The sequence below is a fragment of the Rhinatrema bivittatum genome, chromosome 4 (assembly GCF_901001135.1).
Source record: "Rhinatrema bivittatum chromosome 4, aRhiBiv1.1, whole genome shotgun sequence".
Classification (NCBI taxonomy): domain Eukaryota; kingdom Metazoa; phylum Chordata; class Amphibia; order Gymnophiona; family Rhinatrematidae; genus Rhinatrema; species Rhinatrema bivittatum.
In genome coordinates this window covers 221,340,245-221,356,109 of record NC_042618.1, presented here as the reverse complement: position 1 = coordinate 221,356,109, position 15,865 = coordinate 221,340,245, and the positions used below count along the sequence as shown (strand labels likewise).

Sequence of the window (15,865 nt, the reverse complement as noted above, 5' to 3'; positions counted from 1 at the left end):
ACGCGGCATGCCGGCGAGAAACGCGGGAAGAAAAAAACGGAGCCGCGGCGAAAAAATTACCACAAGCAGAAAAAAATTCAAAATAAGCAAACGGCGCAATTTGGCGACCTCCCCCCTGCCAACGACGCCCCCCCACCGACTAAAACGGAGCGGCGACGCCAGGCAACAGAGAGCCGCAAAAACAAAAGTAAAACTTTTTTTTTTTTTTTTTAAATAAAAAAATCGCTGTCCCTGGTTCTGAAAAGCCCTTATTCCTGCAGGGGTGAGTGAACCAGGCTCCCTGGTGTCACCCCTGACGCTGCCACTAGTTCAGCCGGGTCCTCAACCCTGGCAGTGGCCTCAACCGGGGGAGGGTAGTCCCCTCAGGACCTCTCAACTCCCCTGGGAGGCAGGGCAACCGGGAAAGAATTAAAAAGAAAACCCAATTTAGTTAAAAAAATCAGACCTAACCAAAAACTAAATGAAAAATCAAACCTGACAAACAACCAGAATCAGGTCAGGCAGGGCTGTGACTGGACCTGCACCATCTACTGGAGACAGAGTAAGACTGAGGGGCTGTGACTGGCACAGGGGCTTATATATGGCTCCGCCCACAAGTTTTAATCTGTCTCCATCTACTGGTGCGGAGTCACAACCCAGGTGTCCTGGACTGATCCTGGTACGTACAGGGAAAGGCCCTAGATGTTTTCTCCTGCTCTACATAAAAACAGTGTTAGTGAGTATAGGTGAAACTATCTGGATGCATCTGGGGGGGGGGGGGGGGAAGGGGTACTCAAAGTACATGTCAAAATGGTTTGGTTTCATTTTGCTGGATTGTTTTTGAGTTTTACTGTATTGGCATATTGAAACCAATAAAGAGATAATACAAAAAAAGAAGAAAACTCCTTGATTACTTTCTACAATTGTCTCTCAGACCTCAAGACCAACTCAGTAAGAGTTCATCTCAGTGCAGTTGGCAATTATCATGAGCATGTAAAAAGTAGACCCATTTCTGTTCAGCTTTTGGTTGTCTGATTTATGTGGGACCTGCTTCATTTGAAGCCTCCCATCAGGCCAACATCTGTGTCTTGGGACCTCAGCATGGTTCTATCCCAGCTAATGAAAGTTCCCTTTGAACCACTGCAATCCTGTAACTTCAAGTACCTGACCTGGAAAGATATATTTTTGGTGGTGGTCAGTTCAGCACACAGAATAAGTGAGCTCCAGGCTCTAATAACTTATCCATCTTACACCAAGTTTCATCATGAGAAAGTGGTTCTGCATACTCATTCTAAATTCCTGCCTAAGATGGTGTCAGAATTCCATTTGAAGCAGTCAGTTATCAAGTACTATACCATTCGGATTATAAGAGAACCTTTGCCTTCTACCTGAAATGGACTGAAGCCCATAGACAGTCTACCCTGCTTTTTGTTTTTCTTTTAAATAACATATGTTTTGCTATTGCCAAACATATGTTATTTAATTGTCTAGCAGATTGCCCAGCCAAGAGTGAATCTGATGGGCCATATCAACGCTCACTCTGTCTGAACCATGGCAGAGTTTGTGGTTCTCCTAAGGTTGGTCTCTATGGAGGAGATCTACAAGGCTATGACTTGTAGTTCTCTCTACACATTCACATCTCAACATGTCCCATGCTGATGCTTGCTGACTCATCTGGATTCTTTCCTTTGTGGATATCAAGGTGATAGCCCTCTGTTGCAGAAGGAAAGCTCTTACTTGGGTTGTGTCTAGCAGAGCTCCAATAATTTCAATAGGGCTTCCGATGCAATAGTAGGTTTGGCCAGTCTGTCCTGAGGAATTTCTTTGAGGTATAGAACCCAATTCCACTCTCTCCTAAGATCCATTGTTTTTGTTCCAGACTTCCCCTCATAAATTATAAAGTGGAAAAAAGGCTGTTTGTGAAAAAAAAATAGATTGTGGTTTGGATTTTCCCCATTTTTTTGTTCAGGACAAGCTGTAGCTAGGGATTATCCATGTGTGAGGATTGTATCCTGCTTATCCTCGGAGAAGGCAGATTTGATTATCTGTAACAGGATGTCAGTCCTCACAAAACTTGCCCACCTCCTCATGGATTTGGCTTCCACAAGATGGAAAGGATCCCTGCGTGGATGTGTGGTATAATGGCATGCTAGGCATGCCCAGTGAAGAGGCACAGTAAAAGTTCTGGGCTGGGCTCTATCAGATGATGTCACTCACATGTAAGAACCAACATCCTGCTGTCCTCAGAGACACCTGTGACAGGCAGGCAATTCTGCTTTTTCCCATTGTATTTCTTATAAGAACATCACTACTTAAGGAAATGTTACAATTTAATTAATTTTACTTTGTGTTTAAGATACTTACAGATTGGGAAAGAGCAATAAAATACATCCAAGAAAGAGAAGAACTTCTTAGAAAACTAGAAATATTTGAGCGAACTGCTTCTAATCCAAACAGATTATTTCAAAAGGGTATGCTAATACTAATCCATTATATAGGATGGTACTTCAAACAGTTGCATGACTGGGGGCGGGCGGGAAATGTTTCAGGGAGGAATGGAATTAGCTGCTTAATTTATGTGGCTAATTCTGGTCTGGCGATGACCTGCAGCTAACTTTAAGTTAGCCTGGTATATTCAGTGGCTGAATATTGCCCCTGCAGAGTCTAAGGAACAAGTGGAGTGGCTGGACCAGTTTTATGGAACTAGTTACCTGAAAGTTTGAAATCAGAATCTTCTATTGTATGATTTCATAAGTTGTTAAAGGCATTTTTAATGAAGCAATGTTTTTAATGATTTAATGTAGAGTCATTGACAGCAATTATACTATGTTGATTATATTTATTGCTATTATTTATTGGATAAGCTTAATGAAATGAAATGTAATATATAACTTGTTAGTACAGTTTTAGTTTGATACAGAATTATTGACTGTGGATTCTGGACAATGCAGTTGGTTTTACTGCAGTTTTATTTGTTGATTATGTTGCATATTGATTGGGATATTTTATAATTTATTTTTGTCTGTGTTTATTGTTTATGTATTTAATTATGTTTTTTGCTTGTATTTTATGTATTTTATTTTTTTTATGTGAAACAGTTTTTATTATTTTCATATAAAGTACACTACCCAGGGAATGACGGGTTTCTGAGTCATCCCCTGCCCAACAAGATAGAAATAGCAAGTGAAAAACAACATAAGTCAACATCTCCCTCTCCCCCCCCCCCCCCCCTCTCCCCAAGGAGTCTAAAAGTCTTAAAACCAGTGCGCATCCAACTGCAGCAGAGCCATGGAGCAGTAATTCTGCAATTGTGAGAATTCACAAGAACTTTTTCACTCATTGATAATTAAACTTCATACCCGTTGAGGAAGTCTCTGCAAGTATAAATCCCAAGTTTCCAAAAATGTCTTCTTCTGCCTCGGTGAGAATTTCACAGAAAACACTTCCATCGGCATCATGTGATGTAAACTATTACGCCATGCCCAATAGGAGGGACTCGTAGTGTCGGTCCAAGAGGTAAGTATAATCTTCTTCACCACAAGGCAGGCTTTCTGAATGAATAATCGGGATCCCAGAACTCTCACCCGCAATGGCGAAATGCAGCCAAAACGTAACCAATAATAGGAATGTGGAATATGCAACTTTAATACTAATTCTAAGTAATGAACTACTTTATGCCAAAAAGATTGTATCTGCGGGCACTCCCAAAAGGCGTGGGACAAATTCCCTGAGGGAAAGCCACCTCACAGACAATGGGGCGTAGTTGCTATTCTAGAATGAAAGGCCACTTGCGTGGAAATATACCCACGACGGAGAAATTTATACTGCATTTCGTGGTAATACATATTGACTGAGAGTTGAGAGATACGCCGAAAGCAGGCATTAATAATAGCAGGTGTCAACAGAAAAACTCCATCTCGATTCCACCGTTCCACCAAGATAGCACTGGTATCTATAAATGTCAATTGCTTAAGCAAACGATAATGAACTGCAAGGGATGGAGTGTTTACCTTTTCCAATAATAAATTTGCCGCTATCGCTTGTAAAGCCGATGCTTGTCGGGCAATCTGTGGTATGGAAGTAATATAATGTCAGAGTTGTAAATACGGGAACACCTCTGTGGCTGGAAGATCATACAAGGTCCGCAATTCAGCAAGTGTGAATAATTGGCCTTCTGTATTAAACATGTCCCAAGTGTGTGATACCCAGTTTGCCCCATCTTTGAAAGGAACTAGTTTGTGAACCCGGGGTGAAATCGGGATTACCTTGAATTGGCATAAGAAAGGCACAGACACATTCAAGGTTTAAGAACTGCATACATTTAGACCAAGTTCGACGGAGAGGGGTAATAAGAACACTATGTGTTAAAAATGAATTTAATCGAGAAGATGCAGCTTGCAGGACATAATTAAGAGCATAAGGGTTTGTCAATGCTTTATCCACAAGCAAGTGCAAGAAATTGGAGGAATCTAAAATCCAGTCCCTTATTAACCTAAGATTACATGCCAAATTATAGAGAGCGATATCTGGAACCCCCAGACCACCCCTCCCCCAGGGCATACGCATCCATGCCAAGGGAATCCTAGCCTTCCCATTACGCCAGAAAAAACGCCGCTGACATTTATCTAACTGTGCTAAATCCGCCCGACGTAAAATGAGCGGGAGATTTTGAAAGAGGTAGAGCCATTTGGGCAGAATCACCATTTTAAACAGCTGAACCCTACCCCCTAAAGAGAGAGGGAAGGCAGTCCATGCCTGTAGCCGTTCACAAGTCTTGAGTAAGAGAGGGTGTATGTTCAGTGCATAAAGCCTAGTTAGATCCCTTGAAAGAACAATACCCAAATATGTAAAAGAATCCACTGCCCATTGTAAAGGAAAATCATCTCCCCACTCTTGTTGAATCTCTAGCGGACACGCTAAGGCCTTAGATTTCCCCATATTTAAGCGGAGACCAGAAAAGGCTCCAAAGGTCCAAATTAACCGAAAAGAAATCTTAAGGAGGAAACCAGATCAGTAAGGAAGACCAAGATGTCATCTGCGAATGCAGCATACTTGAAGAGAGTAGAAAGAAAACGAACACCCTGTACCTCCTTAGTGAGCTGTATAGCTAAAAGTAAAGGCTCTAGATAAAGAATGAAGCGTAACGGGGATAACGGACAACCTTGTCGTGTACCTCGGGAGATGGGAAAAACATCAGAATAAGCTCCATTAGCCACGATCAACACTTCCAGATTAGAATATAAAAGACGAATCACTTGGAGAAATAAACCCTCGAAGCCCATCATATGGAGGGTATGAAAAAGGCAGCCCCATTCTACCCTATCGAACGCTTTCTCTGCGTCAAAACTAATGACCAGGTAAGGGGTTTCCAATTGTTGACACATTGTCATGGCCGCTAATATTTTCCGAATACTGGTAAGAGCATAGCATTTCCGGATAAAACCCACTTGATCCACTCCCACCAGATGTGGAAGTACCTCCACTAGCCTGTCTGCCATTATCTTGGCCAGAATCTTGTGGTCAAAATTTAGGAGAGAGATAGGTCGATAAGAATCTGGTGATAAAGAGTCCTTTCCCGGTTTTGGAATGAGAGTAATATGTGCTCAGTTTGAATGTTCTGGAAAGGCGCCTGACTCTACCGTAGCAGAGAATGCCTGCACCAACGGGTTCTCTACCTGAGCCAATAAGCATTTGTAAAATTCTGCTCCATATCCATCGGGACCCGGGGCTTTAAATCGTTTAGCGTGAAGAATTACCCGACGGAGTTCTTCTACCATTATCGGTCTATTCAAGTAATCCTGTTGTTCAACTGTTAGTTGCGGAAGGTGGAAATCAGAGCTAAAAGGCTCGTACGCTTCTTGATTCCACCCTTCAGCTGTATATAACGAGCTATAATAATCTTTGAAGCAACGAAGAATATCCGGACGGTCCGTTAACACACGACCGGCAGAAGAGCGTATGGCTGGAGTAAACTGGGAACCCTGGGCTGATTTCACTAAATTAGCCAATAATTTGCCTGACTTGTTACTATACTGGTAGAGCTTATATTGATAATACAACACACTTTTGCGGGCTCTCTGATGTAGTAAAGAATTCACCGCCCCTTGTATAGTCTGAAAATAAACTCGTGCCTCTTTGGTGTTATTCCTGGCTAATCGTGCTCGGGCCTGTGTAAGCTGGGAGGTTAAGCTCAAAAGTCTCTGATTCAGTGCTTTCTTCCTATGTGACATATACGAAATAATATCACCTCTAAGTACTGCCTTTGCAGTGTACCAATAAAGTGTCGGGGACATAACATGTTGCTCGTTTGATGCCATATTTGCTGCCCAACACTGTTGGAGATATTCCCGAAACTTTTCATCCATAGCCAAATAATAAGGAAATTTCCACGAAATAGTATTAGAAGTACTGGAATTCAATTCTATCTCCAACCGTACCGGGGCATGGTCAGAAATCACTATATCAGTAATATCAGCCGTTCGAATCCTGGCACAACCATGAATACTAGTTAAAAAATAGTCAAGACGCGACAAGGTACCGTGTGCCCAGGAAATATGGGTAAAATCTTTTTCTCCCAGATGAAAGACTCTCTGTACATCCATTAGCTGCAATACTTTTTCTAAGAAAGAGGGACCCCTCCCAAAACCCGAACACAATTGGGCCGGCGGAGATTTATCTAAGGCCGGGTCACGAATAGTATTAAAATCTCCACCTAAAATAATAAGATCCCCCAAATATGGGAGCAAGTGCTGATATATCTCTTTATAAAAACTGGGAACATAAGTATTATGGGCATATACATTACAAAGGACTACCTTAGTGTGAAATATTTCCACAATCAAAATGAGATATCTCCCCATGGGGTCTTTAATTTCCTTTTGAAGATAAAAGGCCAAGTTACGCTGAACCAAAATTTCCACTCCAGCCGATTTTGTGGTACCAGAGGCATAATATATATCATTCCCCCAAAGACGCCCCAATTTTTGATGTTCATTATCAGTCATGAGCTTTCTGCCTTTTTAACAGAGACAAAATTTTAGTACGTGTAATTGGTGAGTGAATTCCACCAACATTCCAGGTAATCACATTAGTACTTGCATTAGAGAGGATTTAACATACAGAATTTAGTGACAGCATTTTTACAGATCATATTGCAACGAAGATCCTCCCAGCTGGAATCTCCCACTTCGCCCCAAACAACTCTCCACCTCCTCAGCACACTGGTCACTGAACCCATTAACAGACTGATGGTATATATTACTAAGACTCCTTGTCGAACCCCCCACCTTACCCCCCTCCCCTGCCCTCCCCTCCCTCCCTCCAAACCCCTCCAAACTCATTCTCCCGTGATCTTAACAAAGATCGAGATCACTTGCCCTTACACTACCCTTCTACCCCACCCTCGGACCCCATCCACCCCTCCCCCCCTTCTTCAATGAGAGCATCTCCCACAACCCGCTGTTGAAAACAACAGAAAAGATCACAGCAGGCAGCACCCTCTCTCTATTTTGAAGAAGTTACATAAAGTGCCAGAATCACCAAGAAAAAGTGGTGCCATGGCCATCTTAGAAACATTAATAGTCTGGACTAGCCCCATCGGTAATACCCCTCCAGTAGACAGCGAACAAAATAGTAACCCGGGGCCCTTCCCCCCGTTGACTCTCCGAGGAAGGGTGCAAGTGTCTGGGATAACACCCGTCACTTGAAACCTGATAGAGGTGCCGACCCTCTGTGTTCACAAAATAACTCAAGAGTAGAGTGTTCTGTCACTGCGTCAGCATCCAAACTACCCCCCCCCCCCCCCAGCAGTAAGCTCCATACCGGAGTTGTAATCATAAACAAGTCCTAAGGAGCGGAAAGGCAAACAAATCTTTTGCAGCACTAATGTGCAAATCTAAAAACAACTGAATTTTCTTCACCAAGAGGCTGCAGAGAGTTTTACTCCTCCCTCACCTCGCTGGGACAGTCCGTTAAGAAACAATACGCCGAAGCAGCCTGAAAGGAAGGGGCCCTGATGTTCCACCCCTGCAAAGCGCTCGGTATCCGAGACTGCATAACAAGTGAGGAGGAACAGAGCACGACCCCCCTCCATGTCTTCTGCCATTGTAATGAAAATCTGGGAGCTGCATACAAGTCTCAGCGAGAATCTCCCTTGGGGCTGCCACATGGTCTACCTCATTAAGCCTGCTCCGGAGCAATTGCAGGGCTCCCCCGCTGTGCTGCCTTGTCTGCCAGCAAATGTCGGGCTTCTGCTGCAGACTCGAACCATTTCACCCCCGTGGGCAGCGCTACTCTCAGTCTGGCCGGAAAAACCAGATTAGCCCGAATGCCCTGGGCAATCAGCTGCGTACATATCGGGGCCATGAGCCTCCGCTGCGCCGAGACCGCCGCTGAGAAATCCTGGAATATTAAAATCTTGGCATTTTCAAAAGTAAGTTCCTTTTTCCCCCTGGCAGCCTGCAATATTTCTTGTTTATGGGCGTAATTAAAGATCTTCGCCACCACTACTCGGGGCCTGGTGGCATTTGAATTTCTCTGCCCCAGACGGTGAGCCCGCTCAATGCGCAGCCGTCCATGTGTACGGGATAGAGCGAGCTCTTTCTCCAGCCATTCCTCCAGTTTTGGGGCTAGATATTTCTCTTCAATTGTTTCAGGCAGTCCAATAAAACTCAGGTTTGACCTGTGAGATCTATTTTCAAGATCCTCAATGCGGGCAGTATGTTTTGCTATTTCAGTCTGCAGCTTGCTAATCTCAGATTGTGCCACACAGAGGCCATCTTGTGTCTCCGAAACTCTGGTTTCTATTTCCTCAAACCTGCTCTCAAATTTCCCCAAATTCGCCGATAGTTCTGTAATTTTAGAGGAAAGATTTTGAAGTTCAGGGCCCAGGGCCTCTAAAACCGCGCATTTTATGTCTGCGATAGGCGCCACGGGGGGGTTAGTACAGTCACTTACTGCTGCCATTGCTAGAGATGGAACAGGCTTTGCTCGTCCTTTCCCTTTTCTTTATCCTTGCAGACCACTCGAGAGGACATGCCCACCAATACAGAGCCCACTACTAATATTGTCTGGATATTAGAGATTTTTTTCAATCTGGCATAGATGAGAGATTGGATGGGATCCGATTTAATAGGCCTAGGGCCGAGGGAAGGGAATCACATCCTTTCCCTTCAACGCCCCCTAGTGATCTCCCCATTTTATGTATTTTTATTTGTGAGCCACCTAGAATAATAGATAGTGTGGATTCTCCAAGGGCAAGCAGAAAGGAAAACCTCACACATGGATGACAATCATTCGATGGAACCCAGCACAGAAAACTTATGTCAGAGTTTCTAGAACTTTGACTGAGCCTCTCTAAGCATGCATTATACCACACATCCACACGGGATCCCGTTAGTTTCTTCTTTTCTATGGATCCTCATGTGTCATGGCAAAATTGAGTCTCTCCGAACTTCTTAAGAAGTTGGTTTTTCTCACTGCTTTTCTATTATTTTTTTTTCACGGGATTGCGAGGTTGACACGGGGTCCTTCCTGATTCTCGCCTTATTGACAGTAGCCAGCTTTCTCAACATTTTTATGCAAGTTTTATTTTGCAGTCGATCCCCGATAGCGGGGGGTGCACTTTTATGCAAGTTTTATTTTGCAGTCGATCCCCGATAGCGGGGGGTGCACTCAGTCCCCACTGGACATCGAGAGCCTCCACCATTGATTTAGACATTGTGTCCCTTTTATTTCAAGATGACATGTTCGCATCCAGGTTTAAACGGTGCCCTCGGTGCATGAGGACCATGTCTATCATGGACCCCATGATAGATGTGTCTTCTGCCTGAGGGAATTGCACATTGTTTGGGATTGCAACAAGTGCAACCAGATGACCCCAAAAGGGTGTAAAATCTGGCTTAAGCTGGAACGATTCTTCAGGCCAGGTAAAACTGATCCATCGACATCTGTATCAGAGGCATCAGCATTGGCATCAAGGGACCTTGGAGGTGCACCAATGGACCCCGAGTCATCAACATCAGTGGTACTGTTGGTTCCGTTGGTACCGACAGCTGCTAGGAACATTAGAGCAGGCCATCATCTGCCTCTCCCAGGTATAAGACATCGGGTTCATCGTCTTCAGCAGCGGTAGCGGCATTAGGGAAGGACCAATCTGAGCATTGAGAGAAGCTGAAGAAGCATCAGCATTGGTCCTCATTGATGCACAGTGCTGGGCACAGGATGCAGCAGCTTCAGCTGTGATGCCCCTAAAGAATCCCCATGGTGAGGAGCACCAGTCCTTCTTTGTTACCGGGGTTCACCATGGTCTCCACCACCGGTTCTCCTCTTGGCTCTGAAGAGGATCTGGTCATATCTACTGGGTCCCCATAGGTCTTGGCATCAGCGCTTTTCAAGGAGGAACTGGAGAGGTGCATACAGCTGGCCGAGGAGAAGGCTTTTCAGGGCCTCAGCATTGGGGTAGTGATGACACTGGGGCCAACTCCATCCCTTCTCAAGCTGATGTTAGAATCTTTTACACACTCTTGGCATGTTACAACACAGCTGGTATTGGTACCTTGGGCGTAATTGATGCCTGATAGAGCATTGGTGGCACCACCAGCTAATCCAGTGCTTGTTCCCAGTTCCTCACAGAGGAAGTTCCCCCAGTGACAGTGGTAACATTAGGGTCCAAGCCTCCATGACCAGTTGAGTCAGTTCATACACCACTGGCCAGAGGCCGAGTGCCTAGGGCCCTGTCCCCTGAATTTGACAGTGAAGATGAAAGCCCTTATGACCCTGGGGGGGAAGACTCCTCTGGTGTTTCCGACAATGCGTCGTATGGTCTCCCTCAGAATCATCTCCTCCTGACGACAGAAGGAAGTCTCCCCCCGGAAGACTTCTCCTTTGCAGGATTTGCCAGGGTGATGGTGAAGGCCATCCCATTTCAGATGAAGTCACAAATATCTGGAACAAGATGCGGGATATTCTCCAATACGTGGAGCCTCCTAAGGAGATCATGGCAGTCCCAGTACATGAGATCCTTATGGAGTTATTGTTGAGGATGTGGGAACACCCCCCTCTCAGTTCCTCCCACTAATAGGAAAGTGGACACAATTTACCTCGTCCAGACGGATCTCGGATTTGACAAGTGTCAGCTGCCACACCAATCAGTGGTGGTCAAATCTGCTCTCAAAAAGGCCAAGCGCAGTCTGACCCATTCCTTGGTGCTCCCAGGGAAGGATCAGAGAGCCATAGATGCTCTTGGGAGGAAAGTGTTTCAGGGAGCTATGCTCATCGCCTGCATAGGTCCCTACCAGATCTACATGGGCTAGTATGTGTAGGACATCCTGAAACAGGTGCAGGAGTTGGCCAAGCAGCTGCCTGTTCAGCAGCAGGACATTCTCCAGTCACTGATGCATAAGGATCTGGAGTGCGGAAAGCATGGGGTCTGGTCGACCTACGATGCTTTCGAGATGGCATCAAGGTTCTCTGCCGCAGGGATCAGCGCCTGTAGATTTGCATGGCTGTGGGCCTTGGATCTCCATCAGGAAGTGCAGGAGGAATTTGCTGCCATGCCGTGCACTGGAGAGAATCTTTTTGGAGATAAGGTGAAGGACACAGTGGCCCAAATGCAGGACCACCATGCAACTCTCCAGCAGCTCTCCACTGGCACCCAGAACCTGTCCTCTGCTAGGAAGTCCTCAAAGTCTGGCTACAGGAAGTCTTTCTTCCTCCTGAGGAGAAACTACCCTCTGCCTCCTCGACCCCATTAGCAACAGCAGGCCCCTTGTAGCCATCCCAGGCAACACAGGGCCAGCAGCCAGCACTAGCCAGCACCTCAATCAATTCCAGGGATGGGGTTTTGACTGGATCTCAGGAAGCATAACCACATCTGCTGTACTCAAGACAATGTAGCCTATAGTTGGGGGGCAAGCTGCAGTTCTACGTGAGCTGGTGGCCCAATATAACCTTGCACCAGTGGGTTGTGGCCATAGTTCACAGAGGGTATAAATTACTTCTTTTGATTCTTCCAGTGACGTCAGCCAACAGAGTGGAGGGCTGATCACGTGCTCTGACCTCCCCTGGGCAAATTTAGCTGCAAAATGCATCTCGTTGACAGCAAACCAGAGCAGTTTTCTCGGCAGGGCGGTGCTGAAACTTTGGTAGTATGACTGGGAAAAGAAAAATCATAGATTTCCAGTAGTTCTTTTTTTCTAAAATGGCGAAGAGCTCAGTGAGCCAGCAGAGGAAGAAATTCAGAATGGCCACAGCACACCAGAGCAAAGTGGGGACAGCGTGCCTGATGGAAATTTATAGGTGGGAAGCGAACTGCCTACACAGGAGGAATTCAGAGGTTGGTTTTGCGACCTTTGTGCAGATATGCAGCAACATAAGCAAGAATTACTGCAGCTGATGACAGAGCTGAAGGAAGACATTAATGAGCTGGTCACAGAGCGGATGAAACTGAAACTAGAGTAGATGCCCAGGCTGAGTCTATAGTACAGCTCGATGGAAAATTTCAGTTGTTGCAGAAGGACTACGCTAATCTCTAAGATAAATTGGAGGACTTAGAAAACCGTGCCAGAAGATTTAACTTGCACTTTCAGAGGGTACCGAAGACCTCCAAAGATGAGGACTATAAAGCCCTTATTGTCAGCATCTGCAGAGTGATTCTGCAGTCTCAGGATGGTGAAGAAGCTGAGCCTACAATAGAGCTGGAACAGACACACTGGTCACTCAGCCCCCGTGTGTTAAATAAATCCAGAGACATTATTTTGTGTTTCCACGCTATTGTCTAAAGGAGCGCATTTACAATCTTTCCTAGAAATAGCCAGTTTGGATGTGGAATGGTCACCCTATTGCTATATATACAGACCTCGCTCCTGGCACACTTAAAAAACGCATGGAGTTCGTGAGATTACAGCTTTCTGCACAAAGAAGAAATCAAGTACCAGTGGTTATTCCCCTTTCGACTGTCTTTTACTATTGAAAGAGTCACATCAAGGATTAAAACTCATGCAGAGGCGGACGTTATTTTGAGAGCAGCTGGTATTTTGATTCTGTCACATACTAAAGTGTCGTCCAGGCCTGCGCTGCGGGAGGAAATGGTTAAATGGCAACGAGTGGGCAAAGGAGGTCACAAGACTGCGCAAAAACTCTGGAGGATCCACCTCCTCAAAAGAGACTGTGCCATGAGGCTTTGGTGACTTTACTTCAGGGTTAAAATTTGATTTTTATCATTTTTTAGTCTGCGAAAGTAAGGATAACTGTTCTTTCTTTTGAGGATGCAGTTTACCTAGCCATATTCTTCAACTTGAGGCATATCACAAGTCTTTGCTAGTGTTTTTTTGAGAAGGGAAAACCTCTTTGATCATGCCGGGGGGGGGGGGGTTTAGAACTTTCGGAGCACGTGAACACTCCTCCTTGGGGGGGGGGGGGGAGTTTAGCTTCGTAGATTAAGGTTTGTTTCTGGCCCGAGGTAATGGCCTCTATATTTTGGTCAGATCTCTGGGGGAGTTCATTACCTTTTAAGAGGTATAGTCTGTGGATTGGGAGGGTGGGTGGGCAAGCCAGAACATACCATTGGTTAAGTGGAGGGATAAGTGGGTTGTTATGGGGGGGGAGCTATTTGGGGACCGGAGGGTTGGAGTTGTTAGTGGTAAAAAAAAAGTTCAAGGGGAGGGTGGGGTAGAGTAGGTTTTTTTAGAATGGGGTTTTTTCATAGGAAAGTTTTTTGAGGGTTGACCTTTGCACTGTATGAGATTCAACTGCACCTCATTCAGCTCAGTTTATTTTTTAGGCAGCGGGGCTTGGCCAGTCTGGCAGGAGACTGTTAAATGACTTCTTGTCGCAAATGGTACCTATCATCATGGCAGACATTAAGATAGAATCCTTAAATGTACGAGGGATTCCTATGCTGGTTAAGCAGTCTCAAATTTTTGAAGAAAGAAAAAGTGGATCTGGCCTTTTTGCAGGAAACCACGTAGAGGCCCCGGAACATGACAAATTGAAGATGGCCTGGGTGGATACTGCCTATGCAACTTCATATTCCTCCCAATGTCAAGGGGTTTGTATTTTGATAAACAAGCATTTTCGTTTAAAGGTACATAGTTTTTGCTGCGACCCAGAAGGACGATATGTCATTCTGGAAGGGAGCCTTTATGGTCAAATCATTACTTATGTCAGACTTTATGGGCCCAATGTGGGGTTGCGGGAATTTCATACTAAATTTCGGCAAGTCCTCCTGAAATTTGATACCACTAGATTATGCATATGCAGGGATTGGAATGAGTGTGTTGATGCTTGGGTGGATAGATCTGGAGGGAAAGGTAATATGGTAATAGGTGGGAGTAAGGTTCAGGAATTGATGCGCCTATATGATTTAGTTGATGTTTGGAGGGCGCAAAATCCAGGTTCCAGAAATTATATTTATTTTTCTCCTAGGCATGGCACTTATAGCCGGATTGATTGTTTTCTATGTAGTAAGACCCTGACTGCCTCGGTAGAAGACTCCAACATACTGTCCTGCACTGTCTCTGACCATCACGCTATTTCTCTCTCTCATAAAGTGGGGGTACGGGTGGGTGTGACTAGGCCATGACGGCTCAATGTTTCTTTATTAGGCCAAAAAGCATTCCGGGACAAACTCAAAGTGGCGATGAATGATTTTCACAGTCATAATTCTTAAACTGAATATAATCCTACACTCCACTGGCAAGCCCTAAAGGCGATGCGTAGGGGTCATATTATTACTTATGCGAGTCATAAGAATAAAAAATGAAAGGCTCAGCAGGTTGAATTAGAGAGGCAGATTAAGGGATTAGAGGAGAAACACAAACAAGATTGTTCCTCAAAAACTTTGCATTCCCTTTCAAATGTATACCACTGTATCTTTGAAAAAGTTGTAATAAACAGAAAATTAAAAAAAAAAAAACAAAACTTTGCAAACACTTGGGTTAGCAAGAGACCAACTAAAAGCCTTACAAATTACTGAGATTGAAAAAAATATGCGTATACTAGACAGCGTTATTATGAGTTTGGTAACAAAGCAGGCTCCTTTTTGGCCAAAGCAAATCACACACAGGATACCAGTTCTGTTATCTTTGGGGTTCAAGATGGCCAGGGGAATATACAGTACTCGCCCCTAGCTATCAATACTTTGTTTGCAGAACATTTTTCCAGATTTTACCGAACGATACCCATACCGCCTGAACCGGCAATTACATCCGTTTTAGAGGGTTTATGGCTTTCAAGGCTCTCCGAGGATGAGATACGTTGCTTGTCGACAGATAACACTATATCGGAGGTAGAAAGGGCCATTAAGGCCCTTAAAGGGGGGGGGGGGGAAGAGTCCTGGCCCAGATGGCTATAGAACATTAGAACATAAGAAATTGCCATACTGGGTCAGACCAAGGGTCCTTCAAGCCCAGCATCCTGTTTCCAACAGTGGCCAATCCAGGCTACAAGTACCTCGCAAGTACCCAAAAACTAAGTTTATCCCATGCCACTGATGCTAGTAATAGCAGTGGCTATTTTCTAAGCCAACTTGATTAATAGCAGGTAATGGACATTTCCTCCAAGAACTTATCCAAACCTTTTGTAAACCCAGCTACACTAACTGTACTAACCACATCCCCTGGCAACAAATTCCAGAGTTTAATTGTGCGTTGAGTGAAAAAGAATTTTCTCTGATTAGTTTTAAATGTGGTACATGCTAACGTCATAAAGTGAACCAATTGCTCCATAAAACTGTCAATTATTCCATCCTCGAGCTTTATCTCTCTAGCATGTCCTGATGTTACATTTACCCAGTCAATATTGGGGTAATTGAAATCTGTATCCACAAATGGGAACCACAATACATATTTTTCAAAGCCTAAATGAAGGTGTCATCAAGCCTGACCTT

At 44.6% G+C, this 15,865-nt stretch overlaps 1 protein-coding gene across 4 annotated transcripts in view; it reads left to right on the top strand.

The window, feature by feature from the left end:
* The window catches only part of CCDC87 (coiled-coil domain containing 87), a 513,138-nt gene that overhangs the window by 475,232 nt on the left and 22,041 nt on the right, over positions 1 to 15,865 (top strand). For all 4 annotated transcript variants that reach the window (XM_029599749.1, XM_029599748.1, XM_029599751.1 and 1 more), the window contains one exon: positions 2,336 to 2,450. In XM_029599749.1, coding sequence (XP_029455609.1) covers positions 2,336 to 2,450 — 115 coding nt within the window. The remainder of the gene's footprint in view (positions 1 to 2,335; positions 2,451 to 15,865) is intronic.